Source organism: Stegodyphus dumicola, chromosome X1, assembly GCF_044657685.1.
Source record: "Stegodyphus dumicola isolate Sdum_Otavi_A_Nest chromosome X1, ASM4465768v1".
NCBI lineage: Eukaryota > Metazoa > Arthropoda > Arachnida > Araneae > Eresidae > Stegodyphus > Stegodyphus dumicola.
In genome coordinates this window covers 82935633-82955827 of record NC_140780.1, presented here as the reverse complement: position 1 = coordinate 82955827, position 20195 = coordinate 82935633, and the positions used below count along the sequence as shown (strand labels likewise).

The 20195-nt window shown below is 31.1% G+C and overlaps 1 protein-coding gene across 5 annotated transcripts in view; it reads left to right on the top strand.

Moving 5' to 3' along the window:
• The window catches only part of LOC118199148 (putative tRNA (uracil-O(2)-)-methyltransferase), a 107777-nt gene that overhangs the window by 52895 nt on the left and 34687 nt on the right, over nt 1-20195 (top strand). For 4 of the 5 annotated variants that reach the window (XR_015038673.1, XM_085808039.1, XM_085808040.1 and 1 more), the window contains exons 6-10: nt 2127-2234; nt 16290-16361; nt 17317-17423; nt 18364-18547; nt 18646-18720. Coding sequence is in view for 4 of the 5 variants with exons in the window: in XM_085808039.1 (XP_085664165.1) it covers nt 2127-2234; nt 16290-16361; nt 17317-17423; nt 18364-18547; nt 18646-18720 (546 nt within the window). In the remaining variant the exon portion in view is untranslated. The remainder of the gene's footprint in view (nt 1-2126; nt 2235-16289; nt 16362-17316; nt 17424-18363; nt 18548-18645; nt 18721-20195) is intronic. The other variant, XM_085808042.1, reaches the window with a different exon arrangement.

The following is a 20195-nucleotide window of genomic DNA, read 5'->3' as shown; positions in this document are numbered from 1 at the left end:
TATTAAAGAAAGAAACTGAATATATAAAGAGGGAAAAAATTATTCTTCAAAGATATGTGCAGTTATTATTATGCAAATTAGCCAGTTGTTTACAATTTTAGCCTTTACTATAACTTCCCCTTTTCATTTCATCATTTCTCGTTTTAACCTATGCTGTTTGACATAACATTTTAAACACAGCAACCCTGCAACCTGTAACTAACTGCTGATCTTTAAAAGTTATCTCTGCATATTAAAGCAAGTTATTGCCCTTCATTAATCCTTGCCGTGATCACAAAATAAAACACAAAAATGTAAAAATTCATGTAAAACTTATTCTTTGCATCTAGTGAGACTTAAAATAATGCTGGATTACAGTCCCAGGAATTCTACATGAAGCTACAACATTAACTGCTTCAGATAGACAAAGCGCAACTAACTTTCAAAACTTGTCAACCATGTCTACATCAGGCTTTCTGGTTTGTTCTGATTAACAGGTCTCTCTCTTGTCAAGCAGCAGCACTGCAACAGCCAATCTTCTGTTACGAATCAGGTTGATTATGATTTTATTTGTCATTTTAACCTATTCCGTTTGATATAAAATGCACCTGTTATTTACTAAACCTCTACGCTAAGTATGTGCCAAAATGAGACATAAAAGAAAATATCAACATAAAGCTAACTGTTAGTAAAACATAAGTAAAATGTCACTTATCTTCTTTCAAATATTTCCAACTATTATACGTGTAAAATATTTAATGCTACTTGATAAATTTTATAAAGTTGGTTTTATTCTCAAATTTGTTTTATAGTTATGTTTATTAAATTATGTTTAGTAAGAAAGGGTCTATTTTATTCTTAGAGTGTTATTACAAAAGTGAAGTTCAAACATAAGTTGATTGAATTTATTCAGTTCCCATTTGCTGATAGGTCCTTAATTTTTTCAATAATGACCCTTAAAAGTACTTAATTTCCATGTGCAAAAATGTGTATGAACCCTGGACTCGTTGTTCTTGGAACTCTATGTACTCTCGAGACTCCATGCTACAACTCGCGATGCAGTCGGCGATACACTCGATAGACGCAAGTGATACTCTCGACGATCAACTCACTAGACGAGGAACTGACTGACTGATTCACTTACTCACTGACTGTCCCTGGTTGACTCTCACCCACTGCTACTCCATCTGCAGACAGGGTTTATATAGATTTTGGGCTGCCTTTGAGAACATTCTGGTCCAAACTGGTAAAAATTTATTCTAGAATGTTCTCCATCCGTCTATGGCATATTGCCAATTTTGTCATCAAATGGGAGGTTTGTCACCAACTATGGCAACCCTGCCTTCCATTGCCATTTTCTGGCAGCCCTAAATATGCCTTGTGGGAAAGCTATCTTACCACAGCTGACACTGCCCCCTACCAAGGACTGCACGTCCTAGGCAGTACAATCCTTGGTCAGAATTCAAATTCGATACAAGCAAAATGTAATAAAATAAACAAATAACATAGCTAAAGAAACAAATAGTTATACTGTGTACAAGTTATATATACAGATTAACCACATAACACTTTTAATTATACAAATAAAAGTCCATACTGAATTGCACTCTCAAGCTTTTCATTAAGTTATGCTTAAGTCAAGAGTACGTTTTCACTACAATTCTCAGATGTATTTCTGTTTTGTCTATCACAGTGTGGAGATTCAGTCCTTTCATGCTTTTCATTCACAGAAAGATCTGAAACAGTTTGTTCACTACTCTGTAGTTTATTTGCGTCGTGTGTACAATTCACCTCAGTACTTTGAACAGTTGATACATGATTTACCTCTGTTTCGTGAAAGCCAGTTCCGATGTTTGTATCAGAGTTATGAATAGAATCTGATTCTTTACAAACACAAGTATCCTGGTTGAGAAGCAAGTTCGTGTGTGCACAACCTGTGCTATGCACCATTTCTGACTTTGTATTGCATATATATATATAATTCAAGAAAAAATTTTTGAAACTATTGTTATCTAAAATATAGTTTTCCCTTTGCAAACATGTTTTAAATTAATTCCAAATCTTGCATCTTTCCATTAATGTTCACAAAAACCATTAAGTTTTGATTTTTAAATCATATGTAGCAAATTATCTTTCCTTGTATGTAGACTACTTGGGAACAAGAAAGGGAAAGGCTAAATTTAAGCAAAAAGCAAACTTTTGTTGACTTAGGCTGTGGGAATGGCCTTCTTGTTTCTATTCTGTCATCAGAAGGGGTAAGTACTATATTTTTATATTTTATGTTTTATTAATCTTAGGCGTGTTGGTGCATATCTTAAGCCAATTTTTAATCATGGATGTTGATATTGTTCATATGAGATGTTTTTCTGGTATAATTCTTTTAGTCTTATTTAATATATATTTTAAGTAAAACATAGTTTTATTTTAAAAAATTATTCAAGAAGGTTTTGTTCATTGTCCATGCCATCATGAATTATAATCTGTGAATTTTCATCTAAAATATATTCTCATTATGAATGCAGAAATTGGTAAGTGATACATGTTGGAATATATTCTTTTGTTTTCTAAATTATAGGAAGTGAATCATGGAAATGAACTGTTATTTCAAAATAAAAGCACATGAGCATTAATATTCTTCTCTCTGCATGATTAAAAATTCTCAGTCTTTAAAAAAAAAAAAAAAAAAAAAAAAATCTGAAATCTGAAATGCTGACTATTTCCCTTTTCTGTAGCAAGATTTATTGAGAGAAAGTGATGTATAATAATGCATTTTTGCTCCTTGAAGAGGAATTCTTTAATTAACACTTTCAGTTTGTTTTCTGTAAAAGCAATGTCAATCTGAAATTAATCTTTGCCTTAATTAAAAAATGTGGGAAGGTGGTAGGAAAATAAAGATTTACGGTTGGTAAGGAATATTATGATATAGTAAATTTTTCAGTGCTGGCAAATTCTATGTTTTACTCGTAAGCAGTCCATGAGAATACCTATTACAACTTTATTTCTTTTGAAAATAGTATGCTAAATATCTAAGTTTCAGATAAAACTAGACATTGAATAAAAGTCTAGCTTATTTCTTAGTTATTAAATTTGGTATTTAAAATTTTCAGCTATTGGCCATTTATATAAAGAGCAACCATAATGTAGTACCTTTTCATAAAATTTTGCTCATTATTATCACATTTGCTAGCAGTGAAAATTTTTCCATCCTTAGAAGCCAGATTACAAATTAGTGTTTTAATAGCTAAAAATGTTTCTTAAATTTTACTAATAAAATCAGAAAAATGGAACATTTTATTTTCATATTTAACATAATGTTTTTTCCTGACACTCTAGAGTAGAGAGTCTCCAACCTCTCATGCCTGTGAGCCACATCTATAAATTCACAAAGATCTGCAGGCCACATGTCTGTCCAAAAAATAGTGTAGTCAGAAAATTTATATAGAAAAGGGAGGTTTGTTTTGCAAGACTATAGTTGATTCTAAGTGAAGAGATGTGTATACATTAGTTCCAAAAAGTCAAATGAATTCGAATTAAAATGTTTTGCAACTCTTTTTAACTATAGAAAAAGAAAAGTATAAAGATGATTGTACAGAAAGATGTTACAATAGGCCTTTACAATAAAAACAGTTTACATTACTTGTTACTTTAGTTTTAATGTGAAATTTAACATTGTTTTTCTTGATTAAATCTTCAATATCTGGTTTAATCTGTGTTGTTGCAATTCATAAAGTTTCTTCTAAGTGTCTGTCAGCCATGTTCTTGTTTTTGATTTTAGGATTTTCATTTTACTAAGAAAATTTTCACATATGTAGGTACTGTCAAAGATAGAAGACATGAAGAGTGCATGTTTATATGAATTCCTGGATACTTGTCTTCTGTCACATACTTTGAATAAAAATAAATTAATGTAGGATTTTCAAGAAACTTTCATTTTACTGCAGTCACACTGTAAATCTAATAATTCTAATTGAAGTTTTGGTGGAACACTTTCAATGTCTACTGAAAATGGCGAGGAGAACATTCTCATAAAAATTTCATTTTCACGAAAATCGGAAATCTGCTTTTGAATTCCTCTGAAATTTGAAATGCATTCTACATAATTATTTGAATTCCATGTTGTAGAGTTCTTCACACACTCGATCAATTTTAGAAAGTGAGTTGAATTCTTTAGCAACTGACTTTCCCACAGGATTAATTTTGTCTCAAAAGCTTTCACAAAGTAATAAAGATTATGAACAAGTAGGTCTTTTCTCAGTAAGTGGTAGTTCAAATCATTGAGATGACTTGGAATATCAACGAGAAATGCAAAGTCTCCCAACCATTTCTTATTACTGAACTTGTGAATGGACTTCCCTTTAGATTCCATGAATTGTTGAACTTTGCTCTTCAAAGAAAACAGGCGCTGAAGCATCTTTCATCGGCTCAACCAACGTACTTTCGTGTAATACAAAATATCACCATATTCAGCTTCCAAATCATTCAAGAACTGCTGAAATTGCCTGGGATTAAGTCCTTTAGACTGATTGAAATTAACCACTTTTACAACAACATTCATCACATGTTCAAAGTTTGAGAAGTTCATTATTTAATGGTTCTAAATTTGGTGATTCATCGACATTTGGTGATTTTAAGATCAGTTTAAAAAAAAAAATTCATTCCGAGATCTGGGAATTTTTCGACGATTTTTTAAAAAATATTGTAACATTGATAAATCTGATTAAAATACAGGTAATATATTGAAATCACATTTAAAAAATAACATTAAAATAAAACATTTTTATTTTTCGCTATCATATTATAAAGTTCCATTTTGGCAACTTATTGTACAATATTTTGAATCTGAAAAATAAACAAGGTATAATGCTGTAAAGCACAATTTACAAAACAGTTCTAAGCAAAATCAAAATTAAATTAGCTGTGTAATTAATTAAAAAATATCTTTTTAATTTTTTCATAGTAAGAGTTTTTCCCATGTAATTGTCTCAGAATTCTCAGAATTTGCATCCGTTTTCTCTATAAAATTAAGTTTACACTTCCCCCCTTTTTTTCCAAAATATTTCAGGCTTTTTGCTATTACAGAATTGGTAGGGATAATTTTTGTTTAGGATTTTAGATACTGCAGCATGGAAAGTTTAGAAGGATTTGAAAGCAAGATTTATAGACACACGATTCTAAACGAATCAAGAAATATATGACAAAATGAAAGATGTCTCCATGGTATTAATACATGATATTAACTAATGGATGTATTTTACAGGAAGTTTGTGATGAATTTCTTACTTTTTGGAGAATGTTTGGAAGAAAATGAAAACATAATATTTGAGTGTTTTACTTCTGATACTAAAATCTTTTTCTTAACATGTTTATCATCCCTTCATTTTCTGTACTTTTCACTAGACACAAGCATGGAAAATATCACAAATGCTTCTAAACTTATCACATAGACAGGCGTTACAGAAAGGAATTTTTTTTATTAATAAAGAATTTAAAACATTCGTCTAATATGCCTTAATGCATCAAACACAGAGCTGGTGCTAGGCATACCCCCCCCCCCCCGATGCAATCTCTGTGGATCCTAAATTCTGCTGCCTAGTACCTTTCTAAATTCTGCTTCCAGTCCCTGCTTTAAATTCTAAAAGTTATGACATTTCTAATTTGGTTGCTTGGTGTATCACTAAATTCTAAAAATTCTGCCACACCAGCTCTATAACCAGCTCTTAGCATATATATTTCATATTTCTTTTGAATGTTTATATTACTAAAGAAATAAAATTAGCAAATTTTTCTATACATTCTAAATACATTAATTTTTTTAGGATAACAGAAATCCTAAATTAAATCCAAAAATTCTAAAATGAAAAGGAAATGTGTTGAGGAAAGAAACTGAATACATAAATTATTCTTCAAAGATATTTGCAGTTATTATTATGTAAATTAACCAGGTGTTTATGATTTCAGCCTTTACTATAATTTCTCATTTCTATTTCCTCATATGATAGAATTACTGAGCGAGCTTAAATCAAAAGAAACTTGTATAGTCCACACGTTTAGTTTGAATTTGACTGTTCTTGTTTAATTACATCACCACGAGCTGTAATTGATTTTGTTAGCATCAGAATATGTTGTTATGTTCTAAGTTCTTTTTAAATAGGATGCTTATTTAAACCTTTGTCTGACACTGTAGTTGCTTTCGGACATAGTGATAATGTGCTTCACGTCTTTGGGAGGTTTTTGGACTATTTAATTTTTATCAGATCAAATAAATCCTCATAGCTAAGATGTGGAGAGTTTGACAAGTTATGAGATAAAGCACCCAGAAACTAGTGAGAACACTGGTTTTCAGATTGAGATAAATTTCTGGTTGATAGAAAAGATGCTTAAAGAGAAGGAAATTGATACAAATTAGCCAAAATCTCTAAGAATGCTTCAGATTAAAAAGACGCATAAATATTTTGTTGAGTGTTGTATGTGGAGAGTTTGACAAGTTAGGAGATAGAGCACGCAGAAACTAGTGAGAACACTGGTTTTTAGATTGAGATACATTTCTGGTTGATAGAAAAGATGCTTAAAGAGAAGGAAATTGATATAAATTAGCCAAAATCTCTGAGAAGGCTTCAAATTAAAAAGACGCATAACTATTTCATTGAGTGTTGTTGTTACAAAACATAAATGTTTTGTAGCTTTTAATGTGTTATATTCCTAATATTGTTTAAGAATCAATGTCATAAATTACATATATTTTAAACTGTGAAATTTTATTACATTGTGGTTTTAATAGGACTTTTTAACAAATATTGTTAAAGAAATAAGTAAAATTTAATGGTGGCCATGTAAATCCATAATAACTATCTAACTACCTAATTTAATTATTTTGTCTGACTGCTCACCCTTAAAAATTCTCTCTGCATAGTAAAGCGAGCCATTGCCTTTCATTAATCCTTACCGTGGTCACAAGATAAAACACAAAAGTCTAAAAATCATGTAAGGCTTATTCTTTGCATCTAGTGAGACTTAAAATAATATAAAACAACTTATCACCCGTGGGGCGTCAGTGCCTTTTTGGGACCTTAAAGTATATTAACTGGGTTAACAATCCCTGGAATTCTACATGAAGCTACGACGCTAACTGTGTCAGACAGAGCCTAACTTTCAAAACTTGCGAGCCATGCCTACATCGGGCCTTTCAGGTTTGCTCTAATCAGCAGGTCTTTTTCTACAAGCAGCAGTGGTGACAATATCTAGTCTTTTGTTATGATTCATGCTGATTTTGATCTTACTTCTCTTTTTAATCTATGCCGCTTGACATAAAATTTACCAGCTTATTCACTAAACCTCTAGACTGATATGTATGTGACCAAATGAAACATTAAAAAAGGGGGGAGGGGGAAATCAACATAAAGCTAACTGTTAGTCAAACATAAATAAAATGTCACTTATCTTCTTTCAAATATGTCCAACTATTATAAGTGTAAAATATTTAATGCTGCTGCTTGATACATTTTATAAAGTTGATTTGAGTCTCAAACTTATTAATAATTTTGTTAATTAATTAATGTTTAATAATAATTCATCTTACTTATGGATCTGTTTTATTTTTAGGATGGTATTACAAAAGTGAAGTCTAGGCATAGATAATATTTTTAATTGGTTTTTATTCAGTTTCCATTTGCTCATAGGTCCTTAATTTTTTCATTAATGGTTCTTGAAAGTACTTAATCTCTGTGTGCAGAAATGTGTATGAAACCTGGTGCAAAACCACCAGAACTTGAGTAAATACCAATGGTTGAATGTTTTCTTTATTGATGAGTCAAAGTTTAGTTTAACATCTGGTTCTAAATGTGTTTAAATTTGGAGGGAGTCACATTTAATGGGATTTTCCTTTGAACATTATGTCTGAACAACATGACTGTTTCCATAATGCAGATCTGATGATATGGGGAATAATAATAATTGATGCATATTTTGAACAACATATTTGTGACCTGCCAGAGATATCAGGATTATAACTTTATGTAAGACTTTTCAGAGGTGCATATGGATCTGATTTATCATGGATGATAATGCTCGTCCACACTGAGCAAACCATGTTAACAAATTCCTTGAAAGTGAAAATAATGAGCTAATACCATGGCCAGAAAAATCTGACCTTCATCTGATAAAGAACTTACAAGATTACCTTGGAAAAGTAGTTATCTCATTAATGGATAAGTGGAACTTAATTCTTCAAACTGTAATTAACAACATTATTGCCAGCATGAACACTTGTGATATCTGTGTGCATGTCAGGGGGGATCATGTTCCATTAAATTTGTAAACATTAATTTTTTTTAGTTATTATTTTTCCCCTGAACCTTCCTTGTACCATCTGTTATTTGAAAGGATGCAATGTCTGCCACTAATCCTGCCTCCAAAAAAATTCTCTCCTTACAAGATCTAAGAGTGGAGTGTAAAATTCTCGAGGAGAAGCAGTAGTTTTTAATCTCTTGACTAAAAATCATGCATATTACTCTCAAAGATCTGCTAGCTCAAATATTGTGCTGTGGCCAGTAATAATACAATGCTTAATGTTGTATTGATGCTGGCTATGATCCCCATTTTTATGCTTGAGTGGTTGCGAGGGAGTAGCATTTTTCGATATAACAATGTGTGAAGCTCCAAAACATATTTGTTTGGAATGGAATATTGTTCATACTGGTTTTCTTTTTTTGGTACAACAGCAGGGAAGAGAGAAAGATTCTGAGGAATAGCAAATTGAGCTGTTCTATAACTTTCTGATATTTACTTTTAGCTCTCCATTATCATTATAATTGTGTTATCAAAAATAAAATTTGAATTTGAGTTATAGTGAAAATCTGGAGCTGCACCAGGATTTCGAAAGGAAAATATGTTTTGATGCCATTCAAAGAATGGAAGGTATATATGGAATTTCTACAAAAAATGGATAAAAGCATATCTGTCTCAAAAATAAGGGAGGAATATGGAATTGGAAGTCCACAGTATGTGATGTAAAAGGCTGGAAAAGAACTTCATAGATTTTTTTTGTGAGTTTTGATATCCCACTAGCAATAAATAATGGAAAATCCATTCATTATTATAAAAGTGGTGATCATGACTAGGTGATATTTGAAAGGATATGAGAGCATCACTGCGAGGCCATGTCATTCCATTGATGGATTCAGTGCTAATATCTCAAAAGCCAAATTATTTCATGAGGAAATGATCTTAAAATTTTAGGTGCACATATCCAATAAACTGATTAATTCAATTTGAAATTCCCATGCCATAATGTAGCTAAAAATTTCAACGAGAAAAGCTTCAGCTAATAGAGTGACACCGGAACAATTCACAGATAAATTTATCAAACTCCAAGTGAAATGTGATCTCTGAAACAAATTTATTATGCTGATGAAATTGGTCTTTTCTGGCAGTATGTTCTCTGAAATACCTTGGTGACATCTGCAAAAGAGGTTTCAACTGGTGTCAAAGATTCAAATTAAGACTAGCAATCTTAGCGTGCACAGATGCCTTTTAAAGTCATGCACAAATGCCCTTTAAAGGAATAAAGATATTCCCTGCCATCTATCACTCAAGTAAAAGAGCATAGGTGATGCAAACATTAATGAATGATTAGTTTTAAAATCATTTCATACCCAAAGCTTGGCAACACTTGAAACCGATTGCTTTACCACATAAGGCAAAAATTATCCTGATTATTGCTAACTTTTCAGCTCTGGATTAAAAGTTTTGGTAAAAGTTAATGTCTCCATTTTATTATTTCCTCCAAGTTGTACATCTGTCAATCAGAAAATTGATACTGTGGTGTTGCATGTGCTGAAATGCAGATATAAAGTAGCCTTTTTAAAATCTGTTTAAATTTTCTGAACATTCGCAAGACCATTGAAGATATTTTTGAAACATTCTAACAAAAAATATTCTTTGTGGAGCATTGCAAGGTCATGAGAGGAGTCTACAGTTAATTTTGAGAAATGTTTGGTATGTTTAAGGCCAGCTGTCATAGTTCATGCTGGTAAGAGGATACTAACTGCTTATTTGAAGGTTTTTGAATACCCCAAGCAATATGCAAATTTTTTTGATTACCAGAATTCGTAAAGAAATAATAATTATAACAGTTTTTCTTTGTGATGACAATGCCCCAATAATCAGCCAACTAACAGATAGTGTAATCTGTACTATGGTCTTGAAAAATAATCTGTAGTAGCTGCGAATTAGAAGGTTTTGGATATCACAAGCAAAAGCCAGGTATAAAAGTTATCAAGGTATCCGAATTCATAAAGAAATAATAATAAATGATGATAACGTAATAGAAGTTTTCTATTGCGATGACAGTGCCCCAATTATCAGTCAACTAATGGATTTCCAGTTCTGTAATATTGTTTCAACTCTGGAAAAAATAGCTATCAATATTGAAGAGTGAGAAAGAGGTTGTTGAGAATGAAAAGATTTTAAATGATAGTTTGGTGGGAATTCTCGACACAGCAGTTACAGACCTTGACAATGGAACTTTGTATCTGAACAAGAAATTTGTGTCTTCTCTAAAATTATCGAGAAAATGTTAGCACAAAATGCCACCTTACGCGCCCTGGTGCTGGTTCTGGGTTTATGTGAATAACAAATCAGTTATTCTTAATTCAAATAGCCTTAAATGTAATATTTGGGTGTATGAGTATCATCAATAACAAATCAGTTATTCTTAATTCAAATAGCCTTAAATGTAATATTTGGGTGTATGAGTATCATCAACAAAATCTATTTTTAGAATATGGAAAGAAATGTTTGCTAAATTTTTCATCGTCAATATTTTTTAAGCACCATTTAACTTAAATCTGTAATCATCACCAAGCGTCATGTCAACATAAAAGGTTACCATAAATCCTTTGTTATTCAATTACTAACATAAAAGAAAATTGTTTAGGCATAGCTACATGAGTCATTACTCAAGTCATCATGTGTTGATAAACATGCGGTGATGAAAGGAAAGTATAATAAATAATAATGATTCGCCAGGTTGGCGTCAGATCAACCATGTATCTAGGTGGAATGTTTTGGTTTGGGAAGTGTGCCAAGCAAATATGCAGCAACAGAGCCAAATTACTGCTCGTACAAATTTATGCTAAAATGATTGTTTTTTCAATAACAAGGTATTTTATTTAGTGTCGAAGTGAGAATTTATGTCTCGTACAAATTTATGCTAAACTGATTTTTTTTTCAATAACAAGGTATTTTATTTAATGTCGAAGTGAAATTAAGAATCGGAAGTCTCCAGATGTTTTATTATGTGTGGAGGGGGGAATCAAATGCGCATGGGTAAAGCCTATGAGAAAAACTTTGTTGGTGGTTTTGAGGTCCGTATTTTAGATCATTCCAGATAATGGACGTCTGGATTTTGAACTTTGTACTGTATTTGTAAGTTAATTAAATTCATTTTCTAGCCTTTATATTATGTAAATTACTTTTTTCATAATGTTTATTTTAGTCTTATGAGAATCTATTTTTGTACACTTGTTCTTTCTGGTTTTATTATTTTTACAAAGTTTGCATTGTGTTAATATGATGAAAGGTGAAAGTGTCATGGAGCAATTTCTCAAGTTAGAAAATAAAACTCACTCATATAAGAATTTTATATTCCAATTAAAAGATTGCATTTAAAACTTGACAGCACTGCCAATTTTTTATTCCAATTGGAAATTTACATTTAAAACTTGACAACACAGCCAATTTCTTACTCATTATTAACTAAAAATTTGAATAACTTAATCTTACTAAAAAGCTTTTTTAATAATGATTCTTGCGTGAGAAAAAAATTTACATTTAGTAATTATTGTTAGTTAATCAAAAGTTAGTTTATTCTCCTTGAAAAGTCAACTAATCTCCAATCAGTGACGATAATTACTTACTTTGTTGGTTGCATTTTCACTTTCAGTTATTTCTTTTGATAACTGCATTTTAAATATGCTAATGAGTAAATTCAGTACAATAGAATTCTTACTACTTTTTCAAAGGAGTAGTAAGCTTGTAAGTTTTGCTTGATAAATTATATATATATATATAATGGAATTTTTATGGTACTTATGGAGCCTAATACTTGTGTTAAATCCGCTAAGTCATAAAACAAGAATTTATCTATTAGAACAATTTTTGGATTATCTCCTTGGAAGAAAAGGAAATTAGGTAAGTTTATAAAGTGAATTTTATTGCTAGAAAAAAAATCAAGCCAAAAAAAAAATAAATAAATAAAAGTAAATTTATGAAAGTGGTATAAAATGAAAAATGTTAAGAAAAATTGAATAAATTGCTATTAAATGGAAATTAATTTACTTTTGAAGCGGAACAAACCAATTTCCAATCAATTAACAATAATTAATAGAAGCGAATGTGTTTCGTTGCATTAATATTCAAAAACCAGGTGTAAAATACCAAGCCAGGAAGATACTGAGCCAAAATGGGTTCAGAGTACTAGTCAAGAACAAATCTTGAGAGATTTAAGTAACTATTTAGAAGTTGGTGAGTTTGATTCAAAATACAAGCCAAGAACAAAGCTTATTAATTATTTAAGTAAGGATTTTAATATTCTTTTGTAAAAAAAAGTTACCCTACACATTCACTGCTTTGTATGAGGCTTTTAAAATATGCATAATTATTATACATTAAAAAGGCCAGAAATGAATTAAAGTAAATTTATATGTATGCTCAATTGAAGCAATAAGCAAAATGGCAGTTATTCAACGTTCATTGGAATTTAATGAGACTAGTGTTGTAATATTTACGAGAAAAGGGTGTTAGTAGACATGTCAGATGCTGTTTTAGGAAGGGGGAGAAATTAGTTTTGGTTCGGCTATCATAAAGTTGGCGAGAGAATTTGTCTGCTTTAGTTCAAATTGGCTGTAAAACTTTATCAAACGATCGAAATTAATTGATTTCTGGCTAATGGTCTGAACTGTACACTGTAGAAAAAAAAAAATGGAGCAGTTCTATATCTCCCATTCTACTGGGCTAATTGATGAAATTCAAATTGCGTTTTTTATGTTTCAAAAGCGCGACTTACGATATATATTAGATTTATATATAGCATTCTTCTAATATAGGTATTTTGACACAAAATTATACTTTTTCTGAAGTAACATGTCAATTCTTTTCCATGTTTGATTCTACAACTCAAATTATGCCTAGATATTAAATTTTGTAATTTTTTATGAGAAATTTCCGGAGAATTTTAAAAATTTATCTTGGCGCGTTTTTTTCAGTTTGCCCCAAGAATAATTCACTTGATGAACTTCGTAATTTAGAGCAAACTATTTTCCTTTCCCTTTTTTCATTGATGCACGAGAGGAAAAAAAGGTCCATCGTTCATTCTTTCAAATAATTTCAACAAAGTATGTAAACCACATTTTCGTTATTATCGCTTAAATTAAATATGCCAAATTTCAAAACATGCCAAAATGTAAATTCACTTAGGAAATTTAGGTATATCTGAAGAAATGTTGAATAAAAAAACTCTTAATTGTTTTTGCATTAGAAATACATCTACTTTAAGATGATGTTAAAAATGTAATAGGTTATAATAAAAAAAAATTTCAAAAATTTATAAAAAACATTTTAAAATACAAATTTAAAAAATAAATCATAAAAAATGTGTGAATTATATTTGGAATGAATGTAAATTTCGATTCTGGAAGAAGTCAGGTAAGTTTAATAAAAAAGAGATATTAGTAAATATAACAAATTCAATTAACATTGAGGAGCTGAAATTTTGAGAGTTAATTTTTTAAAAACTACTTATGCAATTTTTTACAAAACTTGGCAGTTTGGCATAATTTGAATCGCAGAATCGAAATATGGAAAACAATTGGCATGCAATTTCAGAAGTCCGATTTTATTCAATATACCTATATTAGAACAATGCTATACATAAATCTAATACATATCCTAATTCACACTTTTGAGACATGAAAAACGCAAGTTGAATTTCGTCAATCGGCCCAGTAGAACGGGAGAGATAGAACTGCCGCCCTTTTTTTTTTTTTTTTTTTTTTTGCGCAGTGTACAAAGAAAAGTAGACTATCTTCACTTGTATCAGGCTGCAAACAAATCTTAGAAATGAAAATTGGTGCATCTTGTTAGTAAAAGCAAAGATAGCTAGAAGAAACTGATATTTTACATCATATACAATAATTACAGTAATAATTACAAAATTTATAAATCTTTAAACCGATAAACATCCAACATAATTCGTCTAGAAGGTTTAGAAAAATGTTATCATAACCTTACCAGTAAAAAGATTAGACTGGGTATTTAATGCCTTCTTTTTTTAAGATAAAAGTTAATTAATTAATTTGATACATGATTATTTTTAAGAGTTTAAGTAAGTAGTAAAATTTCGTTTTGAATACGAGGGCAATCCCAAAAAAAAGGTCTCCTATATTTTTAGATATACAAAGAACCGTTTATTTTCTATAATTGCTACATCACTTTAAAGATTGAAGAATGCTTTATTTTTCAACATAATCGCCATTTCGGTCGATGCATTTTTGTAGACGCTGTGGCTGTTTTACAATGCCCATGTCATACCAGCCTGCCGCCATGCCCTTCAGGAAGCGTTGAACCTCATCTTTCACCTCATCATCGGAGCAAAACCGCCGTCCAAAATTCGCGGGAAGAATCAACCTGTTGTCGTTTGTGGTCTTCTGTCAGCATACGCGGCACCCATTTTGCACACACCTTCCGATATTGCAACTTTTCCGTTAAAATCCTGTGGATGATGCTTATGGAAACTTCAGGAACCAAAATGCAGAGAGCATCCAGAGTGATCCTCCGATCTTTACGCATGAGTTCCTCAACTTTCGCGATTGTCTCGTCGGCAATTGATGGCCTCCCACTCCTTTCTTCATCATGAATTTCAGTATGACCGGCTGTAAACTCTCTACACCACTTGCGAACGTTTTTGACATCCATGCACGACTGTTCATACACTTCCGTCAATAGGCGGTGAATTTCAACTGGTTTAACGCCTTTTGCGTTCAAAAATCGAATAACTGCACGCACTTCGCACTTGGTGGTAACGTTTATCGGGAGCTCCATTTCGAATGGCTGCCAAGCCAAGACTGAGCATCCGAGCGAAGCGCCTGCATGCTTATGTGGTAGCAGAGAAGGCACCACTCACAACAGTGTTGCCAACAACCGTATTAAAACTTTCTCTACGTCCCCAAAAAATAGGAGACCTTTTTTTTTGGGATTGCCCTCGTATTTAATGTGTCTGTACAAATATTTTAATGCATTGTATTTGATCAATTATTGTGTTACTAATCACTTTTTTTGGAAATGTTAGAAGTCCAATCAATTAATTTATTAATAGGGAAATTAAAGTATATATTAATGGATGTAAATTTTTTGGATATATTTTTCTTTTGCTGTTTTGCATGTGTATGTGTGCATGTTGCAATTTAATTCTTCAGTTTCTGATAGCCTTATAGGTCTACATTTTAGTTTTTAATTTGGTTAATTCTCTTGTCTATCCTAAAAACAGTAATATGCTTATTACGAATCATTATAAATGCATCATATCAAAATTAATCCCTGTCATATAGTTTTTAGTAGTACTAATAATGCATGTACTTACTTTGTATCAAAAGTGAAACTTAGTCTTTTAGCTAATTTTAATATTAAATTTGCAAACCAAAACATTCAAGTGAACACAGAAATGAAGCAGAATTTTAACTTTACTATCTTTAGTCTCATTTTAATAGCATTATGTACACACTTTCTGCTCGTTTGCCCCTGTGATACTTACATCATATCTGCCACATCGAATGCATTTCTGTGGCTATGTGAAATCCATGTGTGTTACGTTATTGTCATATTATTCATTGAATTTAATTTAGAAATCAAACAAAAGTCAGCATTATATTTGCAAATTTTCAGAGGACTAGTTTCAATGTTTTTACTGGACCATCAACCTCGGCTGCCAAAGTGAAAAAATGTTGTTGTTTTTTTAATTGTTTGATTTCTAAATTAATATTTGTTCATCTGAATCTGTTATTTTCATCTGAATTCTATTTTAGTAAAGTTTTATCATGTAACCACTGGAGTATATAATATACACAATATATATGTGTGTGTGTGTGTATGTGACACAGACACAAATAAGAAAATACACACCGAAATAAGAAAATTAAGAGTAAAGAAGATAATGAAATAATCATTTAACTTGCATTCATCTAATCTAAGTAATTTTCTGCTAGGATGTATTTTAGTGTATTTTTCTGAAAATGTGATTACGTTTTGTTGTATTTCAGTACAAAGGAATAGGTATTGATGTTCGAAAAAGAAAAATCTGGGATTTATATGGGTCATCAACTGTTTTAATTGTGAGTAAAATTTTATTTGTATAAAACTTTAATGATGAATATCTGTAAATATGAGAGATGTTAGTAATTTTTGATTAATTCAGTTTTGGTGTTCTGAAAGAGAAGGTAAATACGTATGTTTAGGACAATCTGTTCAAGTTGAAAAGTTGGTCAGTTTTGAAAGCCTTTTTTCAGCAGAGTTGTCTGCTCTTTGCAATGGGCAAAATTATTCTGAATTGCCATGTTGCCATGTTGAATTTATCCCATGAGAGAATGGTATTATTGCTTTCCAATATATTTTTGAGTTTTGCAAGAAAGCTCGAAGTAATAAAGTATTAGAGTGGCTATACATATTCTATATTATTTTGTATTTAATTCTTTAGTTCATGATACTACTGGCCTATGGATAAGATTGTTAAACATGGGTCATTTCACATTTGAATTCCAGTGAATAAGCTGGCTGATGTGATTTTTCAAACCAGTTGCATGGATATATGCATTTTCTTTAGGAAGTCCCATGAAAACATTCTTCCTTGTAGCTCGCATAAGCTTGTCATAATCAAATTTCAGATAGTGGTTACTGTTATCATAAGACAAAGTGATTTCCTAATGTACAAACACAAGTCCTTAGTTTAACTAAAATTGATAAATTAAACCATGTGACTGAGAAATGTGTTGGCAATAAAAGAAGCTATACTCAATACAAAAAAAAATTCTGGCAATAATCATATAATTAAGTCTCAATGTATGCAAAAGCTTTCATAGTCCATTTGAAATAGAGATGACTGTATGTAAGGGATTCTGCTAATGATGTATTTTCACAGAATTTACACTTATATTTTTATGTAATGAAATGTGTTATTTGGTTATAGAATGAAGTGCAAAATAATTTTATGTTGTTTTTTCTGAGAGTGGTGAAAGCATACATTAGCTGTTTCTATTATATTACTGAAATACTTTTGATCATATTTTAAAGGAAAAAGCTGTTGAACCATCTGACCAACTGCTGTTTCCTGAGTATGACTGGATCATAGGAAATCATTCAGATGAGCTGACTCCTTGGATTCCTGTTATAGCAGCCAGGTGACGTATTTACTTTTATTAAGTATTAATGTTGTGGAGCAATCTGAAAATGAAACTAATTTGCGGAAGAGATAATGAATTAGTGTATAAATTACCAATTTTGCTTTATTCAAAGTAACGTGCTCTGAAACTTTACTGTACACTGTTTCTTTTTATCCCCCCCCATGATAATGGAGAGTACAGAAAGGTTTTTGGCAAGCAACTAAAAGAATTCTGTTTTAAATAATCATTGCCATTTTCCAGATATTGGATTAGCTATCAAAATAACCTGCCTAGTTTCTGTTTTGATTTTTGGAAATAATCAAAAACGTAATAAAGACTAGCAAATAAGCAGGGTATGATAAAATGCAAATATAGTTTTCTGGCCCACATTTCTTGAATGACAATGCTTGTCTTAACAGGCTTTATCATGAAGAAAACCAGCTACACTGTTTTTGACACTGATATGACCTGTGTAGATGACAGTTAAAATGTATTAATTAGTACTTTCAGTTAGGCTTCTTGAATTCTTAATACTTAATTGAAATTGAATTCTTAATGTGCAGTTTTTTGTAAGCTCTTGTAAAAAAGAGCATTGTTTTGGATTTTGATTTGAAACAATGAAGTTTTTAATTTTTAGAGAATCTGCTGCTGATTTCACTAAGCATTTTTCAGTTTTGTTTCAAGAACAAATCAAGCTTTTCTTTTGCCTTAAAAAATTGGTTTAAGAAATTCATTGGCAACATTCTAACATGACACTTAGTTTAATCTACTTTAAACTTTGAACGGTTATTCAGAGGTATGACCTTTTCAGCAGGTTCGTACGAAGAAACTTTTAGTTTTCTTTCATCAGCTATAATGTCTCATTTTCAAATTGTCTCATTTATCTGCACTGCATTTTTTTAAATTAAATTTTCGCCATTTCTTCCTAGTGGTTAAGCTTTCAATTCTATATTCTTAGATCTAGTTACAATATGAGAGTTTTCCTGTTACCATGCTGCTGTTACACTTTTAATGGAAAGTATGAAAGACATTTTCCTGGAAACACACAGTACCAGTCTTACTTGAAGTTTTTACAGGAACTTTGCAAAACAATGGGATTTGATGTACAACAAGATAAACTGCGTATTCCATCTACAAAAAGGGTGAAAAATTTTTTTTTAAATATTTTTGTCATACATTCCTTTGAGTAGTCTCTGCCATAATTCTGTGTACTAATTATTTGATGTCTGTGATCAGTTAGATCAAGATTACAACTCTTTTCTGGGAGAAAAATGCATATTGTAATTGCCAGAGTTGTAATGCATTTCATAAACAGGTATGTGAACAATTGCCTGTTGTATTAATTTACATTCATCTATGTAATGAATAGTGAAATAAAATCTAATGACATCTTATTACATGTTTGAGAATTATAGCATTGTTTTACATTATAGTTTTCGTTACATTTTTTCATTTCAAGCATTTGCTTTATAAATAAATACGTGTGGCTAAATTCTGTATTGACTGTAAAAGAGAATTTTCTTTAACTTCTAAGAATTTAGAGTTTTTTTTTTTTTAAATTGTATGATATCCACTTCTAGGAATGTGTTCTAAAAAATGTATAATCACATATAATACAAAAGCATTAATAAAATTTTTTTTCCCTTTTCTCTAAACACCATTTTCATTTTCCTTCGTGCGCAATCTTATGTTCAGTCTCTCTTGCTGTATTACTGAAATTGTTTACAGAAATAATTAAAGAAAGATCACAATGTACAATTTGCGATCCTAACACACACATGACTATGTTTATTCACTCAGTCTGTTATTCAGTAGTAGGGGAAATTAGTAAATGCAGACTATTTAAAATTTTGCTCCCTTATTTTAGATACTGGTGAAAAATGCTGACTGTTAAAGCCATTCGTGATTATAAAATGTACCATTATCACTGCACAGAAAGAATTGGTGTAATTATGCAACTTAAAGGACTTGACCATATTCTATAGCCATTGTTACCATGGCTATGAAGCAAGCCAGGATGGGAATGTTCTTGAATTACCTATTCTTAAGTAACATTTTGTAGTTTATCTTGATTCTTGTGTTCTGCGTGAGTTTTTCTGGTCTTGTGAAACATAAATGCACCAGTTTCATTTAGAACATCGAGATGGAATAGTTTTGTTAGAACTTTCATCTCTGAAATGCTTCTATGCTGGTCACAGTACATCATTTTCACTAATCCAGAGAGCTTACTTTCATTATTGTAAAACAAGTAAAATCAGAACCCCTGATGTTTTAAAAAATGTATGGTAAACTGCAAAGGCAGTTAGAAAGGGTCAAACTAAGGAGAATGGCACATTGAGGAGGTACAGGGCAATGTTGAACAGTTAGTAAAAGCATTCTGTTGTCATAAATTGTCGTTCTCGATGTGAGTTTCAATTAGTGTGCATTGCTATGCAAAAGCAGAGTTGGCTGATATCTTTTTACCTATGAGGCTACAGCTAAAACAGCAGCTATAAGGAAATACAAAGGACAGTTCCCAAATACCCACTTCTTACTTCGTTCACCTTATAAAGGAATATTGGATATACAGTTTGGCTGGCAGTTTTTAGCATCAAACAACTAGTCTTACTCTTTTGCTTCATTTTAAAACAGAGAGGATATGTATGCAGATTTACTAACTTCTGCACTTATTCTACCAGGTTAATGTACAGAGTAATTTTCCTCTTTATTACCCAAGTTTGCGTTAAAAGAATGTAAGGTTTAGTGTTACTTTGTTCAGTTTTTAAACCAAGTCTTTGAGACTTTTTTAAA